This window comes from Citrus sinensis, chromosome 8 (genome assembly GCF_022201045.2).
Source record: "Citrus sinensis cultivar Valencia sweet orange chromosome 8, DVS_A1.0, whole genome shotgun sequence".
NCBI classification, from domain to species: Eukaryota; Viridiplantae; Streptophyta; class Magnoliopsida; order Sapindales; family Rutaceae; genus Citrus; species Citrus sinensis.
Window position 1 is genome coordinate 10,085,981 of NC_068563.1, and position 20,335 is coordinate 10,106,315.

Consider the following 20,335-nt stretch of genomic DNA (forward strand, 5'->3'; position numbering starts at 1 on the left):
TGGTATCAGAGCCTTGTTCGGGGGCCCAAAGGGAGAGTATGAAGGAGTCAGAAATCCCACATCGCCCAAGGCTGGGTTCCTGTGTTCACTTATAAGTGCTGAGGCAGTCCTCACCTTACGAGAGCTCTTTTGCGTCCTGCACAATTACCTTTGCCAATTAAACCACCAACCTCCGCCACTTAAAGATATCTCTCACACCTCCTTAGGTCCACAACATGACCTTCTCATGATACCCACTCCATCTGCCATATCTAAACCTAAGTCCACTGGCATCATCATCAAAGAAGAAGAAGGAGTCAGAAATCCCACATCGCCCAAGGCTGGGTTCCTGTGTTCACTTATAAGTGCTGAGGCAGTCCTCACCTTACGAGAGCTCTTTTGAGGCTGAGTTAGGCCCGTGGCCCAAGTTGGTATCAGAGCCTTGTTCGGGGGCCCAAAGGGAGAGTATGAAGGAGTCAGAAATCCCACATCGCCCAAGGCTGGGTTCCTGTGTTCACTTATAAGTGCTGCGGCAGTCCTCACCTTACGAGAGCTCTTTTGAGGCTGAGTTAGGCCCGTGGCCCAAGTTGGTATCAGAGACTTGTTCGGGGGCCCAAAGGGAGAGTATGAAGGAGTCAGAAATCCCACATCGCCCAAGGCTGGGTTCCTGTGTTCACTTATAAGTGCTGAGGCAGTCCTCACCTTACGAGAGCTCTTTTGAGGCTGAGTTAGGCCCGTGGCCCAAGTTGGTATCAGAGACTTGTTCGGGGGCCCAAAGGGAGAGTATGAAGGAGTCAGAAATCCCACATCGCCCAAGGCTGGCTTCCTGTGTTCACTTATAAGTGCTGAGGCAGTCCTCACCTTACGAGAGCTCTTTTGAGGCTGAGTTAGGCCCGTGGCCCAAGTTGGTATCAGAGCCTTGTTCGGGGGCCCAAAGGGAGAGTATGAAGGAGTCAGAAATCCCACATCGCCCAAGGCTGGGTTCCTGTGTTCACTTATAAGTGCTGAGGCAGTCCTCACCTTACGAGAGCTCTTTTGAGGCTGAGTTAGGCCCGTGGCCCAAGTTGGTATCAGAGCCTTGTTCGGGGGCCCAAAGGGAGAGTATGAAGGAGTCAGAAATCCCACATCGCCCAAGGCTGGGTTCCTGTGTTCACTTATAAGTGCTGAGGCAGTCCTCACCTTACGAGAGCTCTTTTGAGGCTGAGTTAGGCCCGTGGCCCAAGTTGGTATCAGAGCCTTGTTCGGGGGCCCAAAGGGAGAGTATGAAGAACATCGCAACCTATTGTCCCAATTCTATGATATTATCCAAAGTCATGGAATCATGTTATCGGCCAAGAAAAGCACCATTGCTACAGATAATATTGAATTCCTTGGTATGATCATTAAAGATGGACACTACCAGCCAGGAAAGCACATTGCCCAAGAATTGCTTCACTTTCCAGATCAGCAACTTTCCAAAAGGCAAATCCAACAGTTTCTCGGCATTATCAATTACATCCGTGATTTCCTCCCACATGTGGACCATCACACTCATCATCTCTCGGCTTTATTGAAAAAGCAGCCCCCAGAGTGGAATGCTGACCACACACGTGCTGTCACTACTCTCAAGCAGATTGCGCAAAATCCGCCTCCTTTAAAGTTGATTACTGATGGCAAGCGCATATTACAGACAGACGCAAGTGATGAATCATGGGGTGCCATCCTCCTCGAAGAACTCAATAACAAGGAACACTTTATCGCTTACGCTAGTGGACATTTTTCTGAAACACAGAAGCACTACCATAGCGTGTTTAAAGAAATCTTAGCGGTAAAGAATGGCATCAAAAAGTTTGAGTATCATCTGATTGGACACCATTTTCTCATCCGAATGGACAGCTCAGCCTTCCCCAATATCTTTCATTTCAAAGGTAAAACTGTTCCCGAAAAAATGTTACTCAGATTAAAAGATTGGTTTTCCAAATATGACTTTTCAGTCAAGCATATAAAGGGATCCCAGAACCTCATCCCTGATATGCTCTCCAGACTCTCTAAACCACAAGACCCTCTCACCCTGTTTTCCACCACCTACCATTTTCCGATTATCTCCATGGCTACCTCACTACCCCCAGAAGCTCTCACCAAGAAAACTTTTCCCTTCAACAAAACCTTCTCTTCTGTTTTTGATATCCAAGAATTTGCAAGAAAAGCTCTCTTTCGCTTTTTCATGAAAGCCTACCTTGTCACCGACCCTTTTCCTTTTTCCACTTTCCACCCCGAAAATCTGTTCCTTACCGGTTTAACCCTTGATCCAGCCAGGGACACCACTGAAGACGTGTTATGGTACATCTGGTGCCTAACAGTCCTTTACGCAACCAAGTTAGTCCTCCCCATTTCTCCCACTCTGGACCACCTCCTTAATCCAGATAACGCCACCTCCCTTACCTGGACCCTACTTGAATGGTTCTCCCCCATCCCATGGTGGAGAAAGAAACTGCAACAACTGTCCGAAATTTACAACCTTGACCGTATGCCTGCCCCTGAAGCACAAATGTTCACATCAGTTTTTATTATTCACAGGCCATACTTCCAACATCCAGACACCCATCTCTTTTGGACTCAAGATCAGGTATATGAATGGTTCACTGCACCACATATAGCTGTGATTGAAAATGACATACAAGACGTCCTGCACAATTACCTTTGCCAATTAAACCACCAACCTCCGCCACTTAAAGATATCTCTCACACCTCCTTAGGTCCACAACATGACCTTCTCATGATACCCACTCCATCTGCCATATCTAAACCTAAGTCCACTGGCATCATCATCAAAGAAGAACGACCAGACTACACTGACTTCCTTTATCAAGACTCACAAGATCCATGGGAAGATTTTCTTCCTCTGAGCCAACACCTCCACCAGTTTCCCCAACCAACAATGGATGAACCTGGCCCCTCCGTACCAGGACCCTCAACCCAATCTTCCAAACGACCAGCTCAACCATCCAAAGTTGACAAAGCCACCCAAACTTCCCCTAAGTATACTCCGCAGTGTACTCCCAGAGACTATAATTGCCCTTATCCACCATGCCGTGGTCCCTCATGTAAGCATCCAAAGCTCTCCAAAACTTTCTTCCAAAAGCATCCTCACTCTGGTGATACGGACCCCGATGAGACCGAAAGCTCATCCGAAGACGAGTACATGCATCTCCGCTCTCCATAAAGTTGTTTGTCTTGTTGCTTTCAATAAAGTAGTTTGTCTTGTTGTCATAATGATGTTTCGCTTTATGTTTGCATAATTATTAAAGTTTGTTTTTACTTTAATACTTTTGTCCAAGTCATGCTTTAATTATTAAAGCACTTTTGTCTTTTGTAATAATTAAAGTTGTGCAATTATGTAAAAGATAGGGGTCCTGTCCTATCTTCTCAAGAATCCTCCCCTATATAAAGGATTCCCCCCTTGCTTGTAAGATATAGAAGTTTGAAAGAAATAAAACTCGTGTTTTTCTTACAACATGAATCCCTAAAACTCTTCTCTCTCTCTGCAAATGAAGCTCTAAGAAAGAAAAAGAATAAAGAATTAAATTTGTTCATTTTGAAAACCTAAGGAAGTATGCTCTGCACTTGCCTTTTCTAAGGATCCTGTGCATCAGAAAACTTTTGATCATTTCTTATCTGGTTTGGTACCCTGTTTTAGACTAAAGGAAAGTCTGTTTTGGGTTGTATAACCTGAGAAAAATGTTTTAAAGGTTTTTTATTACAGAGGTATATCGGCTGGAAACCCGAGCTTGCGGACTACTGGTCCAAAGAACAGTTTTAACTGTTGTAGTTCTGGTATAACAACGCCACGTACTTCACCATAACTGGTATCAGAGCCATACCCATCCTTGAAAATTTCATGTTTTCTAAATTCACGATTTCTTGCCCAAAATGGTATAATTTAAGGCTTTTTCTCTTTTGATCTCTAGAACTTCAGGCGCAGAGAGAACTTCTCCTTCATGGCATCCACTTCCTCTTCCCCTCCTGTTACTCTTTCTTCCACTCTTTCTTTACCGAAATCTTGCACTTCTCATACTACTAATAAAATTGAAAATCTTGTAGAATACTCCTACATCCCTGAATCCGCCCAAATCAGTGAATCTTCTTACCCTCTCCTCAGCACTTATAAGTGAACACAGGAACCCAGCCTTGGGCGATGTGGGATTTCTGACTCCTTCATACTCTCCCTTTTAGTCAGAAATCCCACATCGCCCAAGGCTGGGTTCCTGTGTTCACTTATAAGTGCTGAGGCAGTCCTCACCTTACGAGAGCTCTTTTGAGGCTGAGTTAGGCCCGTGGCCCAAGTTGGTATCAGAGCCTTGTTCGGGGGCCCAAAGGGAGAGTATGAAGGAGTCAGAAATCCCACATCGCCCAAGGCTGGGTTCCTGTGTTCACTTATAAGTGCTGAGGCAGTCCTCACCTTACGAGAGCTCTTTTGAGGCTGAGTTAGGCCCGTGGCCCAAGTTGGTATCAGAGCCTTGTTCGGGGGCCCAAAGGGAGAGTATGAAGGAGTCAGAAATCCCACATCGCCCAAGGCTGGGTTCCTGTGTTCACTTATAAGTGCTGAGGCAGTCCTCACCTTACGAGAGCTCTTTTGAGGCTGAGTTAGGCCCGTGGCCCAAGTTGCTCTGATACCAGTTATGGTGAAGTACGTGGCGTTGTTATACCAGAACTACAACAGTTAAAACTGTTCTTTGGACCAGTAGTCCGCAAGCTCGGGTTTCCAGCCGATATACCTCTGTAATCAAAAACCTTTAAAACATTTTTCTCAGGTTATACAACCCAAAACAGACTTTCCTTTAGTCTAAAACAGGGTACCAAACCAGATAAGAAATGATCAAAAGTTTTCTGATGCACAGGATCCTTAGAAAAGGCAAGTGCAGAGCATACTTCCTTAGGTTTTCAAAATGAACAAATTTAATTCTTTATTCTTTTTCTTTCTTAGGACTTCATTTGCAGAGAGAGAAGAGTTTTAGGGATTCATGTTGTAAGAAAAACACGAGTTTTATTTCTTTCAAACTTCTATATCTTACAAGCAAGGGGAGAATCCTTTATATAGAGGAGGATTCGTGAGAAGATAGGACAGGACCCCTATCTTTTACATAATTGCACAACTTTAATTATTACAAAAGACAAAAGTGCTTTAATAATTAAAGCATGACTTGGACAAAAGTATTAAAGTAAAAACAAACTTTAATAATTATGCAAACATAAAGCGAAACATCATTATGACAACAAGACAAACTACTTTATTGAAAGCAACAAGACAAACAACTTTATGGAGAGCGGAGATTCATGTACTCGTCTTCGGATGAGCTTTCGGTCTCATCGGGGTCCGTATCACCAGAGTGAGGATGCTTTTGGAAGAAAGTTTTGGAGAGCTTTGGATGCTTACAGGAGGGACCACGGCATGGTGGATAAGGGCAATTATAGTCTCTGGGAGTACACTGCGGAGTATACTTAGGGGAAGTTTGGGTGGCTTTGTCAACTTTGGATGGTTGAGCTGGTCGTTTGGAAGATTGGGTTGAGGGTCCTGGTACGGAGGGGCCAGGTTCATCCATTGTTGGTTGGGGAAACTGGTGGAGGTGTTGGCTCAGAGGAAGAAAATCTTCCCATGGATCTTGTGAGTCTTGATAAAGGAAGTCAGTGTAGTCTGGTCGTTCTTCTTTGATGATGATGCCAGTGGACTTAGGTTTAGATATGGCAGATGGAGTGGGTATCATGAGAAGGTCATGTTGTGGACCTAAGGAGGTGTGAGAGATATCTTTAAGTGGCGGAGGTTGGTGGTTTAATTGGCAAAGGTAATTGTGCAGGACGTCTTGTATGTCATTTTCAATCACAGCTATATGTGGTGCAGTGAACCATTCATATACCTGATCTTGAGTCCAAAAGAGATGGGTGTCTGGATGTTGGAAGTATGGCCTGTGAATAATAAAAACTGATGTGAACATTTGTGCTTCAGGGGCAGGCATACGGTCAAGGTTGTAAATTTCGGACAGTTGTTGCAGTTTCTTTCTCCACCATGGGATGGGGGAGAACCATTCAAGTAGGGTCCAGGTAAGGGAGGTGGCGTTATCTGGATTAAGGAGGTGGTCCAGAGTGGGAGAAATGGGGAGGACTAACTTGGTTGCGTAAAGGACTGTTAGGCACCAGATGTACCATAACACGTCTTCAGTGGTGTCCCTGGCTGGATCAAGGGTTAAACCGGTAAGGAACAGATTTTCGGGGTGGAAAGTGGAAAAAGGAAAAGGGTCGGTGACAAGGTAGGCTTTCATGAAAAAGCGAAAGAGAGCTTTTCTTGCAAATTCTTGGATATCAAAAACAGAAGAGAAGGTTTTGTTGAAGGGAAAAGTTTTCTTGGTGAGAGCTTCTGGGGGTAGTGAGGTAGCCATGGAGATAATCGGAAAATGGTAGGTGGTGGAAAACAGGGTGAGAGGGTCTTGTGGTTTAGAGAGTCTGGAGAGCATATCAGGGATGAGGTTCTGGGATCCCTTTATATGCTTGACTGAAAAGTCATATTTGGAAAACCAATCTTTTAATCTGAGTAACATTTTTTCGGGAACAGTTTTACCTTTGAAATGAAAGATATTGGGGAAGGCTGAGCTGTCCATTCGGATGAGAAAATGGTGTCCAATCAGATGATACTCAAACTTTTTGATGCCATTCTTTACCGCTAAGATTTCTTTAAACACGCTATGGTAGTGCTTCTGTGTTTCAGAAAAATGTCCACTAGCGTAAGCGATAAAGTGTTCCTTGTTATTGAGTTCTTCGAGGAGGATGGCACCCCATGATTCATCACTTGCGTCTGTCTGTAATATGCGCTTGCCATCAGTAATCAACTTTAAAGGAGGCGGATTTTGCGCAATCTGCTTGAGAGTAGTGACAGCACGTGTGTGGTCAGCATTCCATTCTGGGGGCTTCTTTTTCAATAAAGCCGAGAGATGATGAGTGTGATGGTCCACATGTGGGAGGAAATCACGGATGTAATTGATAATGCCGAGAAACTGTTGGATTTGCCTTTTGGAAAGTTGCTGATCTGGAAAGTGAAGCAATTCTTGGGCAATGTGCTTTCCTGGCTGGTAGTGTCCATCTTTAATGATCATACCAAGGAATTCAATATTATCTGTAGCAATGGTGCTTTTCTTGGCCGATAACATGATTCCATGACTTTGGATAATATCATAGAATTGGGACAATAGGTTGCGATGTTCTTCATGCGATCCTGAAAAAAGCAAAATATCGTCAATGTAAATCAATGCATGATGCAAAATGGGCTGGAAGATTTGGACCATGGATTTTTGGAAAATGGAGGGGGCAGTTTTGAGGCCAAAGGGTAGGACGGTCCATTGGAAATGGGCATTGGGAATACAAAAAGCGGTTTTGTAACGTTCGGAGGGTTCAATGCCGAGTTGCCAAAAACCAGATTTTAAATCAAATTTGGAAAAGATCTGGGCATTTTTAAGAAAAGTAAACATGCTTTGTCTGCGGGGTAATGGAAACTTGTCATCTTGTAAAAACATGTTTAGGGGCTGATAATCAATGACTAGGCGTTTCTTTCCTCGGACAATTTCAGAATGTTTTTCAACATAAAAGGCTTGGCAAGCCCATTGGGAACTTGTGGGCTCAATTAAACCTTGGGCTAACAATTGTGAACATTCTTGTTGGGCTAGGAGTAAGTCAGAAGGACTCATTCCTGGATGGGTAGCTTTAGTTGGGTTAATGTCTTCATTGAGTTTGAAGGGTAACTTAATGAAGAAAGACTTATTTTTCCACAATGGATTTGGATGGGTGAACTCAGAATGGGACTCTGGACAGAAACTCAAAAGTTTGGTTGAAATATCCTGGTAAGACTGGGGAGTTTCAGACAAATTGTAGAGTTTCAGAATGTTTGTGAATGGTTTGAACATGGACTTGACTCGGATTCCAGTGGGAATGATTTGGAGGTGTTTGATTTGGTGAAGGATGTCAAATCCTAACAAGATATCCTTATTAGGAAGAGTGGAACCAATAACCTTGGTCCAAATGACACAGTTTGGGAAAATTTGAATACCAATGGATTTTTTGGTAATCAAAGAGGTGGTGAAGAGTTTGCCATTGACAGCTTTGAAATGTTCTTCAGACTGGGTCCAATATTCTGGTGGAAGAATATGGGGGTTCAACATGCTTCGTTGGGCACCAGTATCTATAAGACCAATTGCTGGAATGGGCCTTTGGAATTTTGAGGGCAAGATCTGGAGTTTGATGGATGGGATAGGAACTGTAGTATCAAGGGAGAGTAACTGTTGGTGGAAAATCACTTGAGACTGGTCACTATCGGAGTCAGAGGAATTTTGTAGTGCGAACACTGTTTCATCGTTGGGTTCATCTTGTTCAGAGAAATAGAATTCCAATTCATCTTTGGCAGGAGAGTAGTCTGTGGTTGCTTGAAGATGTTCAACCAACCGGATGGCCTTTTCTCTTTTGTTGGGACAATCTTTGGCATAGTGGCCTTTTCTCTTGCAGATGAAACATCTGCTTGATTGCTTTCGTTTGAATTCTCTGGAGGAGGAAGATTTCTTTCTGAAGAACCGGTAGGGCTTTCGGGATCTGCGAGGTTTGGATGAAAATTCTGGAGTTTTGAATTTTCGAAAATGCCGTTTTTTCTTTGAACTGCAATCGCAATCCTTTTTCTTGTGGCATTTGATCTGTAAATAAGGCTTTTTGCAAGCACTGCGGAAAGGTTCTTTGTCTTTCAACAGTTCTTTGAAAAACTGTTTTTGCTCGCAAAGTTTGTCAAGGCAGGTTTTGGCAAGCTGGAAGATTTTGCCAAGGGAGATGTTGTCTAGGGAAAGATTGGATGCTGTAAGTTGTCTCTGGATGTCAGGTTGGAGTTCTTCGGGGAGGGAAGCCAGAAAGACATGCTTTAATGTCGGCTCATTGAATCCATTAAGCTTATAGAACAACAGGGACATTCGCTTATAATGGAAGTCAAGATCCTTAGCATTGAGGGAGCAGCATTTCATGTTGAGGTAGTCTCGTCTGGCAGCTTCAAAGACTGCAGAAGGGTCGCCAAGGAATTGATCATGAAGTACAGCAAGAGCACTTGAAACTTCTGGAAGGTCAACAAACTGTAACTGGCGATATTGTCCTAACGAATCAAACCAATCTCTTAGAGCACCCGTAAAACGAGTAGCAAATTCTCTAAGGACTGATTGAGTTGTTGCTCCTGTTCTTAGCATCTGCAGGTCAATCCAGGCAGACATTTCATTGAGTCGGTCACGCCATTTATGAGATGGAAGATCATCAAATGTGAACCATGGACCATTTGACGATTTTTGACTGGGTGGATTGGGCTGGGCTGGAGAAGGTTGGTTTGTGGCAGAAGATTCAGGCATTTCGTCTTCAACTTCGGAGGGAATATCAACATATGGTTCTGTATGAGAGGTTTGGCCTTGATCAGGTTGAGCCATCAGGATTTTGGTAATATCAGCATAGGACTTTTCAGAGTCACTGGTGGATGCTGAAGATTCTGAGTCGGTTTCGGTATGGCTATCTGAAACAGCTAGATTTGAATCAGAAGTTTGATCTTCAGTAGATGAATGGATGACTGCGTGAGCAGTAAATTGGTTCATGGGTTCTTTATCTTTTGATTGGGCAGGGACTGATAAAGGAGCTGGTGGTGATGTCGGTGTAAAAGTAGGAGATGGTTGGCCAGGGATGGTCAGAGAGGAAGGATGAAGAGGGGGAGGTCGAGGCTGCGGTCTAGGTTTAGGTGGCGGTGGCAAAGGATTGTCTCTGAAAAGAGTATGAGTCATGCCAAATAACTTGGAAGGGTCATATTGTTTAATAGGAGAGAGCATAGAGGCAAAAGGATGGTAAGTTGGACCGATAGAAGGAATAGGAGGTGAACTGGTGAAAAGGGTAGGTCTCTGTTTTTCAGATTCAATTTGAGCAAGTTCAGCTTTTAATCGCCTGATTTCCCTTTCTTTTTGGTCAAATTCGGGACCATTGTATCTGTGGGCTAGCATGGCTCGTAACTCTGAATCGAGTTGGCCAATTCTGGACTGGAGATTTTGGTGGATCTGCTGCATCTGTGCAGAGATGGAGTCAACCTTTGTCTCAAGCTGTTCAGTTCGTAAACTGATTTTCTCAACTTTGGAATTGATATTGACCAAAGTATCATTCTGTGCTCTAGCGTTTTGGGTTTGCCAGTTGAGGACTGATTCAAAAGGTTTGGGAGGTTCTAGGTGGCCAGATGAGGTAATTGGTGAAGGGACAAAGGGTTTGGACACAACATTTCGTTGAGAATCTGTGTGGGTGTCTAAAGAAGGAAAAGAGGAAGAATAGTCAGATGAAGTAGATGAGAACATCATACAAGCCAGTGGTGGTGTGGGATTTGAGATTGGTGATGGAATCTCAGATTTGCAATGCTTTGCAATCCATGTGAGTTCTTTTCGGTAGATGGGTAATGGAGCCGGTGGAGGTGGAGGATCTGATGGTGGTTTAGGGTCATAGTGGTGACATGGGACAGGAGGGTTTTTCTTTTTGGGTTTCTTTTTCCTTGTGGGTGCATAATCATCGTCTTCTTCCCAATCATCCCAGCAGGGACAATTTGGGTCACACATGCCGGAACCAGGGGCATCCCATAGGAAATGGCCATTGTGTTTGGCTGGATAAACAGGGTAGCCTTGAGAATTAAACCCTGTAATGGGCAGATCTTCCTGCGCTGTCTGAACAGCTGTGATCATTGAAGAATAGGTAAAGGAGAGCCTAGGAGGCTCTTGTGGAGCACTGGGAGGTGGTTTAAAAGTCATTCTGACTGTTCCATCATGTCGTCTTTCAAACATGCCTTCAGAGGTCTGAATTGGAGCTGTATTGTTGTGGAACTGTTCATAGTTGGAGATCCATTCAAGAGGCATAAGCTTGATGAGCTCATGACGGGGAATTTGTCGGGGAATCTGGATGATTGTCGGGATCTGGTCAGATTCTGCTAACACCATGAGGGTGTCAGAGTGGTGTTCTGGAGCGGGTAGATCTAAGGCATGATTTTGAAGCCTGTAGACCAGTTGGTGATGTAAAGTGGCAATTTTTGCAGAAGAAATTTGTTCAGCACCTTGAATCTGAACTTGGACTTTCAAGGTTGTGGGCAAATTTGGATCTTGGAGAGAAAGATTGAAATTGGGATAGAAAGTGAGTAAAACACTTCCTGCATGAAGGGTTGTGAGGACAGTACCGATAACAGCATCTTGGTACTGTTTAAACCGGGTATCAAGCATAGCAAGTCGAGCGGTAACCGGTAATCCTTTTCTCCCATGAAGGGTAAGGATTAATCTGATGCCGCCAAGATGGAGATGAGTATAACCTTCTCGTTTCCAGTTGGAGAGCAACTCGGAGGGAATCTCCAGAGTGACATATTGCTCAGCAGAGGTGGCTTGAAGAGCACACTGATCCAGGCGGGAAGACTGGATGTATTCTTTAGGGTGAGGGCGTCTGGTAGAGATAAGGGTGCGGATACTGCGGGTAAAGGAGCTGGGTCGTTTATACAACTGATAAGGGCTGAGGAGAGGGTAAGAAGATTCACTGATTTGGGCGGATTCAGGGATGTAGGAGTATTCTACAAGATTTTCAATTTTATTAGTAGTATGAGAAGTGCAAGATTTCGGTAAAGAAAGAGTGGAAGAAAGAGTAACAGGAGGGGAAGAGGAAGTGGATGCCATGAAGGAGAAGTTCTCTCTGCGCCTGAAGTTCTAGAGATCAAAAGAGAAAAAGCCTTAAATTATACCATTTTGGGCAAGAAATCATTCCCACTGGAATCCGAGTCAAGTCCATGTTCAAACCATTCACAAACATTCTGAAACTCTACAATTTGTCTGAAACTCCCCAGTCTTACCAGGATATTTCAACCAAACTTTTGAGTTTCTGTCCAGAGTCCCATTCTGAGTTCACCCATCCAAATCCATTGTGGAAAAATAAGTCTTTCTTCATTAAGTTACCCTTCAAACTCAAGGGTTCCTGTGTTCACTTATAAGTGCTGAGGCAGTCCTCACCTTACGAGAGCTCTTTTGAGGCTGAGTTAGGCCCGTGGCCCAAGTTGGTATCAGAGCCTTGTTCGGGGGCCCAAAGGGAGAGTATGAAGGAGTCAGAAATCCCACATCGCCCAAGGCTGGGTTCCTGTGTTCACTTATAAGTGCTGAGGCAGTCCTCACCTTACGAGAGCTCTTTTGAGGCTGAGTTAGGCCCGTGGCCCAAGTTGGTATCAGAGCCTTGTTCGGGGGCCCAAAGGGAGAGTATGAAGGAGTCAGAAATCCCACATCGCCCAAGGCTGGGTTCCTGTGTTCACTTATAAGTGCTGAGGCAGTCCTCACCTTACGAGAGCTCTTTTGAGGCTGAGTTAGGCCCGTGGCCCAAGTTGGTATCAGAGCCAGGTTCTGGAGCGGGTAGATCTAAGGCATGATTTTGAAGCCTGTAGACCAGTTGGTGATGTAAAGTGGCAATTTTTGCAGAAGAAATTTGTTCAGCACCTTGAATCTGAACTTGGACTTTCAAGGTTGTGGGCAAATTGGGGTCTTGGAGAGAAAGATTGAAATTGGGATAGAAAGTGAGTAAAACACTTCCTGCATGAAGGGTTGTGAGGACAGTACCGATAACAGCATCTTGGTACTGTTTAAACCGGGTATCAAGCATAGCAAGTCGAGCGGTAACCGGTAATCCTTTTCTCCCATGAAGGGTAAGGATTAATCTGATGCCGCCAAGATGGAGATGAGTATAACCTTCTCGTTTCCAGTTGGAGAGCAACTCGGAGGGAATCTCCAGAGTGACATATTGCTCAGCAGAGGTGGCTTGAAGAGCACACTGATCCAGGCGGGAAGACTGGATGTATTCTTTAGGGTGAGGGCGTCTGGTAGAGATAAGGGTGCGGATACTGCGGGTAAAGGAGCTAGGTCGTTTATACAACTGATAAGGGCTGAGGAGAGGGTAAGAAGATTCACTGATTTGGGCGGATTCAGGGATGTAGGAGTATTCTACAAGATTTTCAATTTTATTAGTAGTATGAGAAGTGCAAGATTTCGGTAAAGAAAGAGTGGAAGAAAGAGTAACAGGAGGTGAAGAGGAAGTGGATGCCATGAAGGAGAAGTTCTCTCTGCGCCTGAAGTTCTAGAGATCAAAATAGAAAAAGCCTTAAATTATACCATTTTGGGCAAGAAATCGTGAATTTAGAAAACATGAAATTTTCAAGGATGGGTATGGCTCTGTTTTTCAGATTCAATTTGAGCAAGTTCAGCTTTTAATCGCCTGATTTCCCTTTCTTTTTGGTCAAATTCGGGACCATTGTATCTGTGGGCTAGCATGGCTCGTAACTCTGAATCGAGTTGGCCAATTCTGGACTGGAGATTTTGGTGGATCTGCTGCATCTGTGCAGAGATGGAGTCAACCTTTGTCTCAAGCTGTTCAGTTCGTAAACTGATTTTCTCAACTTTGGAATTGATATTGACCAAAGTATCATTCTGTGCTCTAGCGTTTTGGGTTTGCCAGTTGAGGACTGATTCAAAAGGTTTGGGAGGTTCTAGGTGGCCAGATGAGGTAATTGGTGAAGGGACAAAGGGTTTGGACACAACATTTCGTTGAGAATCTGTGTGGGTGTCTAAAGAAGGAAAAGAGGAAGAATAGTCGGATGAAGTAGATGAGAACATCATACAAGCCAGTGGTGGTGTGGGATTTGAGATTGGTGATGGAATCTCAGATTTGCAATGCTTTGCAATCCATGTGAGTTCTTTTCGGTAGATGGGTAATGGAGCCGGTGGAGGTGGAGGATCTGATGGTGGTTTAGGGTCATAGTGGTGACATGGGACAGGAGGGTTTTTCTTTTTGGGTTTCTTTTTCCTTGTGGGTGCATAATCATCGTCTTCTTCCCAATCATCCCAGCAGGGACAATTTGGGTCACACATGCCGGAACCAGGGGCATCCCATAGGAAATGGCCATTGTGTTTGGCTGGATAAACAGGGTAGCCTTGAGAATTAAACCCTGTAATGGGCAGATCTTCCTGCGCTGTCTGAACAGCTGTGATCATTGAAGAATAGGTAAAGGAGAGCCTAGGAGGCTCTTGTGGAGCACTGGGAGGTGGTTTAAAAGTCATTCTGACTGTTCCATCATGTCGTCTTTCAAACATGCCTTCAGAGGTCTGAATTGGAGCTGTATTGTTATGGAACTGTTCATAGTTGGAGATCCATTCAAGAGGCATAAGCTTGATGAGCTCATGACGGGGAATTTGTCGGGGAATCTGGATGATTGTCGGGATCTGGTCAGATTCTGCTAACACCATGAGGGTGTCAGAGTGGTGTTCTGGAGTTTGATGGATGGGATAGGAACTGTAGTATCAAGGGAGAGTAACTGTTGGTGGAAAATCACTTGAGACTGGTCACTATCGGAGTCAGAGGAATTTTGTAGTGCGAACACTGTTTCATCGTTGGGTTCATCTTGTTCAGAGAAATAGAATTCCAATTCATCTTTGGCAGGAGAGTAGTCTGTGGTTGCTTGAAGATGTTCAACCAACCGGATGGCCTTTTCTCTTTTGTTGGGACAATCTTTGGCATAGTGGCCTTTTCTCTTGCAGATGAAACATCTGCTTGATTGCTTTCGTTTGAATTCTCTGGAGGAGGAAGATTTCTTTCTGAAGAACTGGTAGGGCTTTCGGGATCTGCGAGGTTTGGATGAAAATTCTGGAGTTTTGAATTTTCGAAAATGCCGTTTTTTCTTTGAACTGCAATCGCAATCCTTTTTCTTGTGGCATTTGATCTGTAAATAAGGCTTTTTGCAAGCACTGCGGAAAGGTTCTTTGTCTTTCAACAGTTCTTTGAAAAACTGTTTTTGCTCGCAAAGTTTGTCAAGACAGGTTTTGGCAAGCTGGAAGATTTTGCCAAGGGAGATGTTGTCTAGGGAAAGATTGGATGCTGTAAGTTGTCTCTGGATGTCAGGTTGGAGTTCTTCGGGGAGGGAAGCCAGAAAGACATGCTTTAATGTCGGCTCATTGAATCCATTAAGCTTATAGAACAGCAGGGACATTCGCTTATAATGGAAGTCAAGATCCTTAGCATTGAGGGAGCAGCATTTCATGTTGAGGTAGTCTCGTCTGGCAGCTTCAAAGACTGCAGAAGGGTCGCCAAGGAATTGATCATGAAGTACAGCAAGAGCACTTGAAACTTCTGGAAGGTCAACAAACTGTAACTGGCGATATTGTCCTAACGAATCAAACCAATCTCTTAGAGCACCCGTAAAACGAGTAGCAAATTCTCTAAGGACTGATTGAGTTGTTGCTCCTGTTCTTAGCATCTGCAGGTCAATCCAGGCAGACATTTCATTGAGTCGGTCACGCCATTTATGAGATGGAAGATCATCAAATGTGAACCATGGACCATTTGACGATTTTTGACTGGGTGGATTGGGCTGGGCTGGAGAAGGTTGGTTTGTGGCAGAAGATTCAGGCATTTCGTCTTCAACTTCGGAGGGAATATCAACATATGGTTCTGTATGAGAGGTTTGGCCTTGATCAGGTTGAGCCATCAGGATTTTGGTAATATCAGCATAGGACTTTTCAGAGTCACTGGTGGATGCTGAAGATTCTGAGTCGGTTTCGGTATGGCTATCTGAAACAGCTAGATTTGAATCAGAAGTTTGATCTTCAGTAGATGAATGGATGACTGCGTGAGCAGTAAATTGGTTCATGGGTTCTTTATCTTTTGATTGGGCAGGGACTGATAAAGGAGCTGGTGGTGATGTCGGTGTAAAAGTAGGAGATGGTTGGCCAGGGATGGTCAGAGAGGAAGGATGAAGAGGGGGAGGTCGAGGCTGCGGTCTAGGTTTGGGTTTAGGTTTAGGTGGCGGTGGCAAAGGATTGTCTCTGAAAAGAGTATGAGTCATGCCAAATAACTTGGAAGGGTCATATTGTTTAATAGGAGAGAGCATAGAGGCAAAAGGATGGTAAGTTGGACCGATAGAAGGAATAGAAGTTTGAAAGAAATAAAACTCGTGTTTTTCTTACAACATGAATCCCTAAAACTCTTCTCTCTCTGCAAATGAAGTCCTAAGAAAGAAAAAGAATAAAGAATTAAATTTGTTCATTTTGAAAACCTAAGGAAGTATGCTCTGCACTTGCCTTTTCTAAGGATCCTGTGCATCAGAAAACTTTTGATCATTTCTTATCTGGTTTGGTACCCTGTTTTAGACTAAAGGAAAGTCTGTTTTGGGTTGTATAACCTGAGAAAAATGTTTTAAAGGTTTTTGATTACAGAGGTATATCGGCTGGAAACCCGAGCTTGCGGACTACTGGTCCAAAGAACAGTTTTAACTGTTGTAGTTCTGGTATAACAACGCCACGTACTACTTGGGCCACGGGCCTAACTCAGCCTCAAAAGAGCTCTCGTAAGGTGAGGACTGCCTCAGCACTTATAAGTGAACACAGGAACCCAGCCTTGGGCGATGTGGGATTTCTGACTCCTTCATACTCTCCCTTTGGGCCCCCGAACAAGGCTCTGATACCAACTTGGGCCACGGGCCTAACTCAGCCTCAAAAGAGCTCTCGTAAGGTGAGGACTGCCTCAGCACTTATAAGTGAACACAGGAACCCAGCCTTGGGCGATGTGGGATTTCGTAATCAAAGAGGTGGTGAAGAGTTTGCCATTGACAGCTTTGAAATGTTCTTCAGACTGGGTCCAATATTCTGGTGGAAGAATATGGGGGTTCAACATGCTTCGTTGGGCACCAGTATCTATAAGACCAATTGCTGGAATGGGCCTTTGGAATTTTGAGGGAAAAGCTCTCTTTCGCTTTTTCATGAAAGCCTACCTTGTCACCGACCCTTTTCCTTTTTCCACTTTCCACCCAGAAAATCTGTTCCTTACAGGTTTAACCCTTGATCCGACCAGAGACACCACTGAAGACGTATTATGGTACACCTGGTGCCTAACAGTCCTTTATGCCACCAAGTTAGTCCTCCCCATTTCTCCCACTCTGGACCACCTCCTTAATCCAGATAACGCCACCTCCCTTACCTGGACCCTACTTGAATGGTTCTCCCCCATCCCATGGTGGAGAAAGAAACTGCAACAACTGTCCGAAATTTACAACCTTGACCGTATGCCTGCCCCTGAAGCACAAATGTTCACATCAGTTTTTATTATTCACAGGCCATACTTCCAACATCCAGACACCCATCTCTTTTGGACTCAAGATCAGGTATATGAATGGTTCACTGCACCACATATAGCTGTGATTGAAAATGACATACAAGACGTCCTGCACAATTACCTTTGCCAATTAAACCACCAACCTCCGCCACTTAAAGATATCTCTCACACCTCCTTAGGTCCACAACATGACCTTCTCATGATACCCACTCCATCTGCCATATCTAAACCTAAGTCCACTGGCATCATCATCAAAGAAGAACGACCAGACTACACTGACTTCCTTTATCAAGACTCACAAGATCCATGGGAAGATTTTCTTCCTCTGAGCCAACACCTCCACCAGTTTCCCCAACCAACAATGGATGAACCTGGCCCCTCCGTACCAGGACCCTCAACCCAATCTTCCAAACGACCAGCTCAACCATCCAAAGTTGACAAAGCCACCCAAACTTCCCCTAAGTATACTCCGCAGTGTACTCCCAGAGACTATAATTGCCCTTATCCACCATGCCGTGGTCCCTCCTGTAAGCATCCAAAGCTCTCCAAAACTTTCTTCCAAAAGCATCCTCACTCTGGTGATACGGACCCCGATGAGACCGAAAGCTCATCCGAAGACGAGTACATGAATCTCCGCTCTCCATAAAGTTGTTTGTCTTGTTGCTTTCAATAAAGTAGTTTGTCTTGTTGTCATAATGATGTTTCGCTTTATGTTTGCATAATTATTAAAGTTTGTTTTTACTTTAATACTTTTGTCCAAGTCATGCTTTAATTATTAAAGCACTTTTGTCTTTTGTAATAATTAAAGTTGTGCAATTATGTAAAAGATAGGGGTCCTGTCCTATCTTCTCACGAATCCTCCTCTATATAAAGGATTCTCCCCTTGCTTGTAAGATATAGAAGTTTGAAAGAAATAAAACTCGTGTTTTTCTTACAACATGAATCCCTAAAACTCTTCTCTCTCTGCAAATGAAGTCCTAAGAAAGAAAAAGAATAAAGAATTAAATTTGTTCATTTTGAAAACCTAAGGAAGTATGCTCTGCACTTGCCTTTTCTAAGGATCCTGTGCATCAGAAAACTTTTGATCATTTCTTATCTGGTTTGGTACCCTGTTTTAGACTAAAGGAAAGTCTGTTTTGGGTTGTATAACCTGAGAAAAATGTTTTAAAGGTTTTTGATTACAGAGGTATATCGGCTGGAAACCCGAGCTTGCGGACTACTGGTCCAAAGAACAGTTTTAACTGTTGTAGTTCTGGTATAACAACGCCACGTACTTCACCATAACTGGTATCAGAGCAACTTGGGCCACGGGCCTAACTCAGCCTCAAAAGAGCTCTCGTAAGGTGAGGACTGCCTCAGCACTTATAAGTGAACACAGGAACCCAGCCTTGGGCGATGTGGGATTTCTGACTCCTTCATACTCTCCCTTTGGGCCCCCGAACAAGGCTCTGATACCAACTTGGGCCACGGGCCTAACTCAGCCTCAAAAGAGCTCTCGTAAGGTGAGGACTGCCTCAGCACTTATAAGTGAACACAGGAACCCAGCCTTGGGCGATGTGGGATTTCTGACTCCTTCATACTCTCCCTTTGGGCCCCCGAACAAGGCTCTGATACCAACTTGGGCCACGGGCCTAACTCAGCCTCAAAAGAGCTCTCGTAAGGTGAGGACTGCCTCAGCACTTATAAGTGAACACAGGAACCCAGCCTTGGGCGATGTGGGATTTCTGACTCCTTCATACTCTCCCTTTGGGCCCCCGAACAAGGCTCTGATACCAACTTGGGCCACGGGCCTAACTCAGCCTCAAAAGAGCTCTCGTAAGGTGAGGACTGCCTCAGCACTTATAAGTGAACACAGGAACCCAGCCTTGGGCGATGTGGGATTTCTGACTCCTTCATACTCTCCCTTTGGGCCCCCGAACAAGGCTCTGATACCAACTTGGGCCACGGGCCTAACTCAGCCTCAAAAGAGCTCTCGTAAGGTGAGGACTGCCTCAGCACTTATAAGTGAACACAGGAACCCAGCCTTGGGCGATGTGGGATTTCTGACTCCTTCATACTCTCCCTTTGGGCCCCCGAACAAGGCTCTGATACCAACTTGGGCCACGGGCCTAACTCAGCCTCAAAAGAGCTCTCGTAAGGTGAGGACTGCCTCAGCACTTATAAGTGAACACAGGAACCCAGCCTTGGGCGATGTGGGATTTCTGACTCCTTCATACTCTCCCTTTGGGCCCCCGAACAAGGCTCTGATACCAACTTGGGCCACGGGCCTAACTCAGCCTCAAAAGAGCTCTCGTAAGGTGAGGACTGCCTCAGCACTTATAAGTGAACACAGGAACCCAGCCTTGGGCGATGTGGGATTTCTGACTCCTTCATACTCTCCCTTTGGGCCCCCGAACAAGGCTCTGATACCAACTTGGGCCACGGGCCTAACTCAGCCTCAAAAGAGCTCTCGTAAGGTGAGGACTGCCTCAGCACTTATAAGTGAACACAGGAACCCAGCCTTGGGCGATGTGGGATTTCTGACTCCTTCATACTCTCCCTTTGGGCCCCCGAACAAGGCTCTGATACCAACTTGGGCCACGGGCCTAACTCAGCCTCAAAAGAGCTCTCGTAAGGCGATGTGGGATTTCTGACTCCTTCATACTCTCCCTTTGGGCCCCCGAACCTGGCTCTGATACCAACTTGGGCCACGGGCCTAACTCAGCCTCAAAAGAGCTCTCGTAAGGTGAGGACTGCCTCAGCACTTATAAGTGAACACAGGAACCCAGCCTTGGGCGATGTGGGATTTCTGACTCCTTCATGCTCTCGTAAGGTGAGGACTGCCTCAGCACTTATAAGTGAACACAGGAACCCAGCCTTGGGCGATGTGGGATTTCTGACTCCTTCATACTCTCCCTTTGGGCCCCCGAACAAGGCTCTGATACCAGTTATGGTGAAGTACGTGGCGTTGTTATACCAGAACTACAACAGTTAAAACTGTTCTTTGGACCAGTAGTCCGCAAGCTCGGGTTTCCAGCCGATATACCTCTGTAATCAAAAACCTTTAAAACATTTTTCTCAGGTTATACAACCCAAAACAGACTTTCCTTTAGTCTAAAACAGGGTACCAAACCAGATAAGAAATGATCAAAAGTTTTCTGATGCACAGGATCCTTAGAAAAGGCAAGTGCAGAGCATA

At 44.7% G+C, this 20,335-nt stretch overlaps 1 protein-coding gene across 1 annotated transcript; it reads right to left on the reverse strand.

Moving 5' to 3' along the window:
• Nucleotides 1-13,208: 13,208 nt before the first annotated feature.
• On the reverse strand, nt 13,209-17,379 carry LOC127899292 (vegetative cell wall protein gp1-like). Its single transcript, XM_052432640.1, has 4 exons — nt 17,329-17,379; nt 17,023-17,117; nt 15,388-15,872; nt 13,209-13,882 (listed from the first exon to the last, which is right to left on the reverse strand). Exons 1-4 carry the CDS (start codon nt 17,377-17,379, stop codon nt 13,209-13,211), a joined length of 1,305 nt encoding a protein of 434 aa, XP_052288600.1.
• Nucleotides 17,380-20,335: the final 2,956 nt, after the last annotated feature.

What these genes read in the sequence shown, in the direction of transcription:
- LOC127899292 (XM_052432640.1), bottom strand. Translation starts at nt 17,379, where the DNA reads ATGGCAGATGGAGTGGGTATCATGAGAAGGTCATGTTGTGGACCTAAG. An exon ending in CATGTTGTGGACCTAAGGAG is followed by an intron (nt 17,118 to 17,328) that starts GTGTGAGAGATA and finishes TTTGTGCTTCAG; the next exon opens with GGGCAGGCATACGGTCAAGG. An exon ending in CAGTCAAAAATCGTCAAATG is followed by an intron (nt 13,883 to 15,387) that starts GTCCATGGTTCA and finishes ATGATTGGGAAG; the next exon opens with AAGACGATGATTATGCACCC.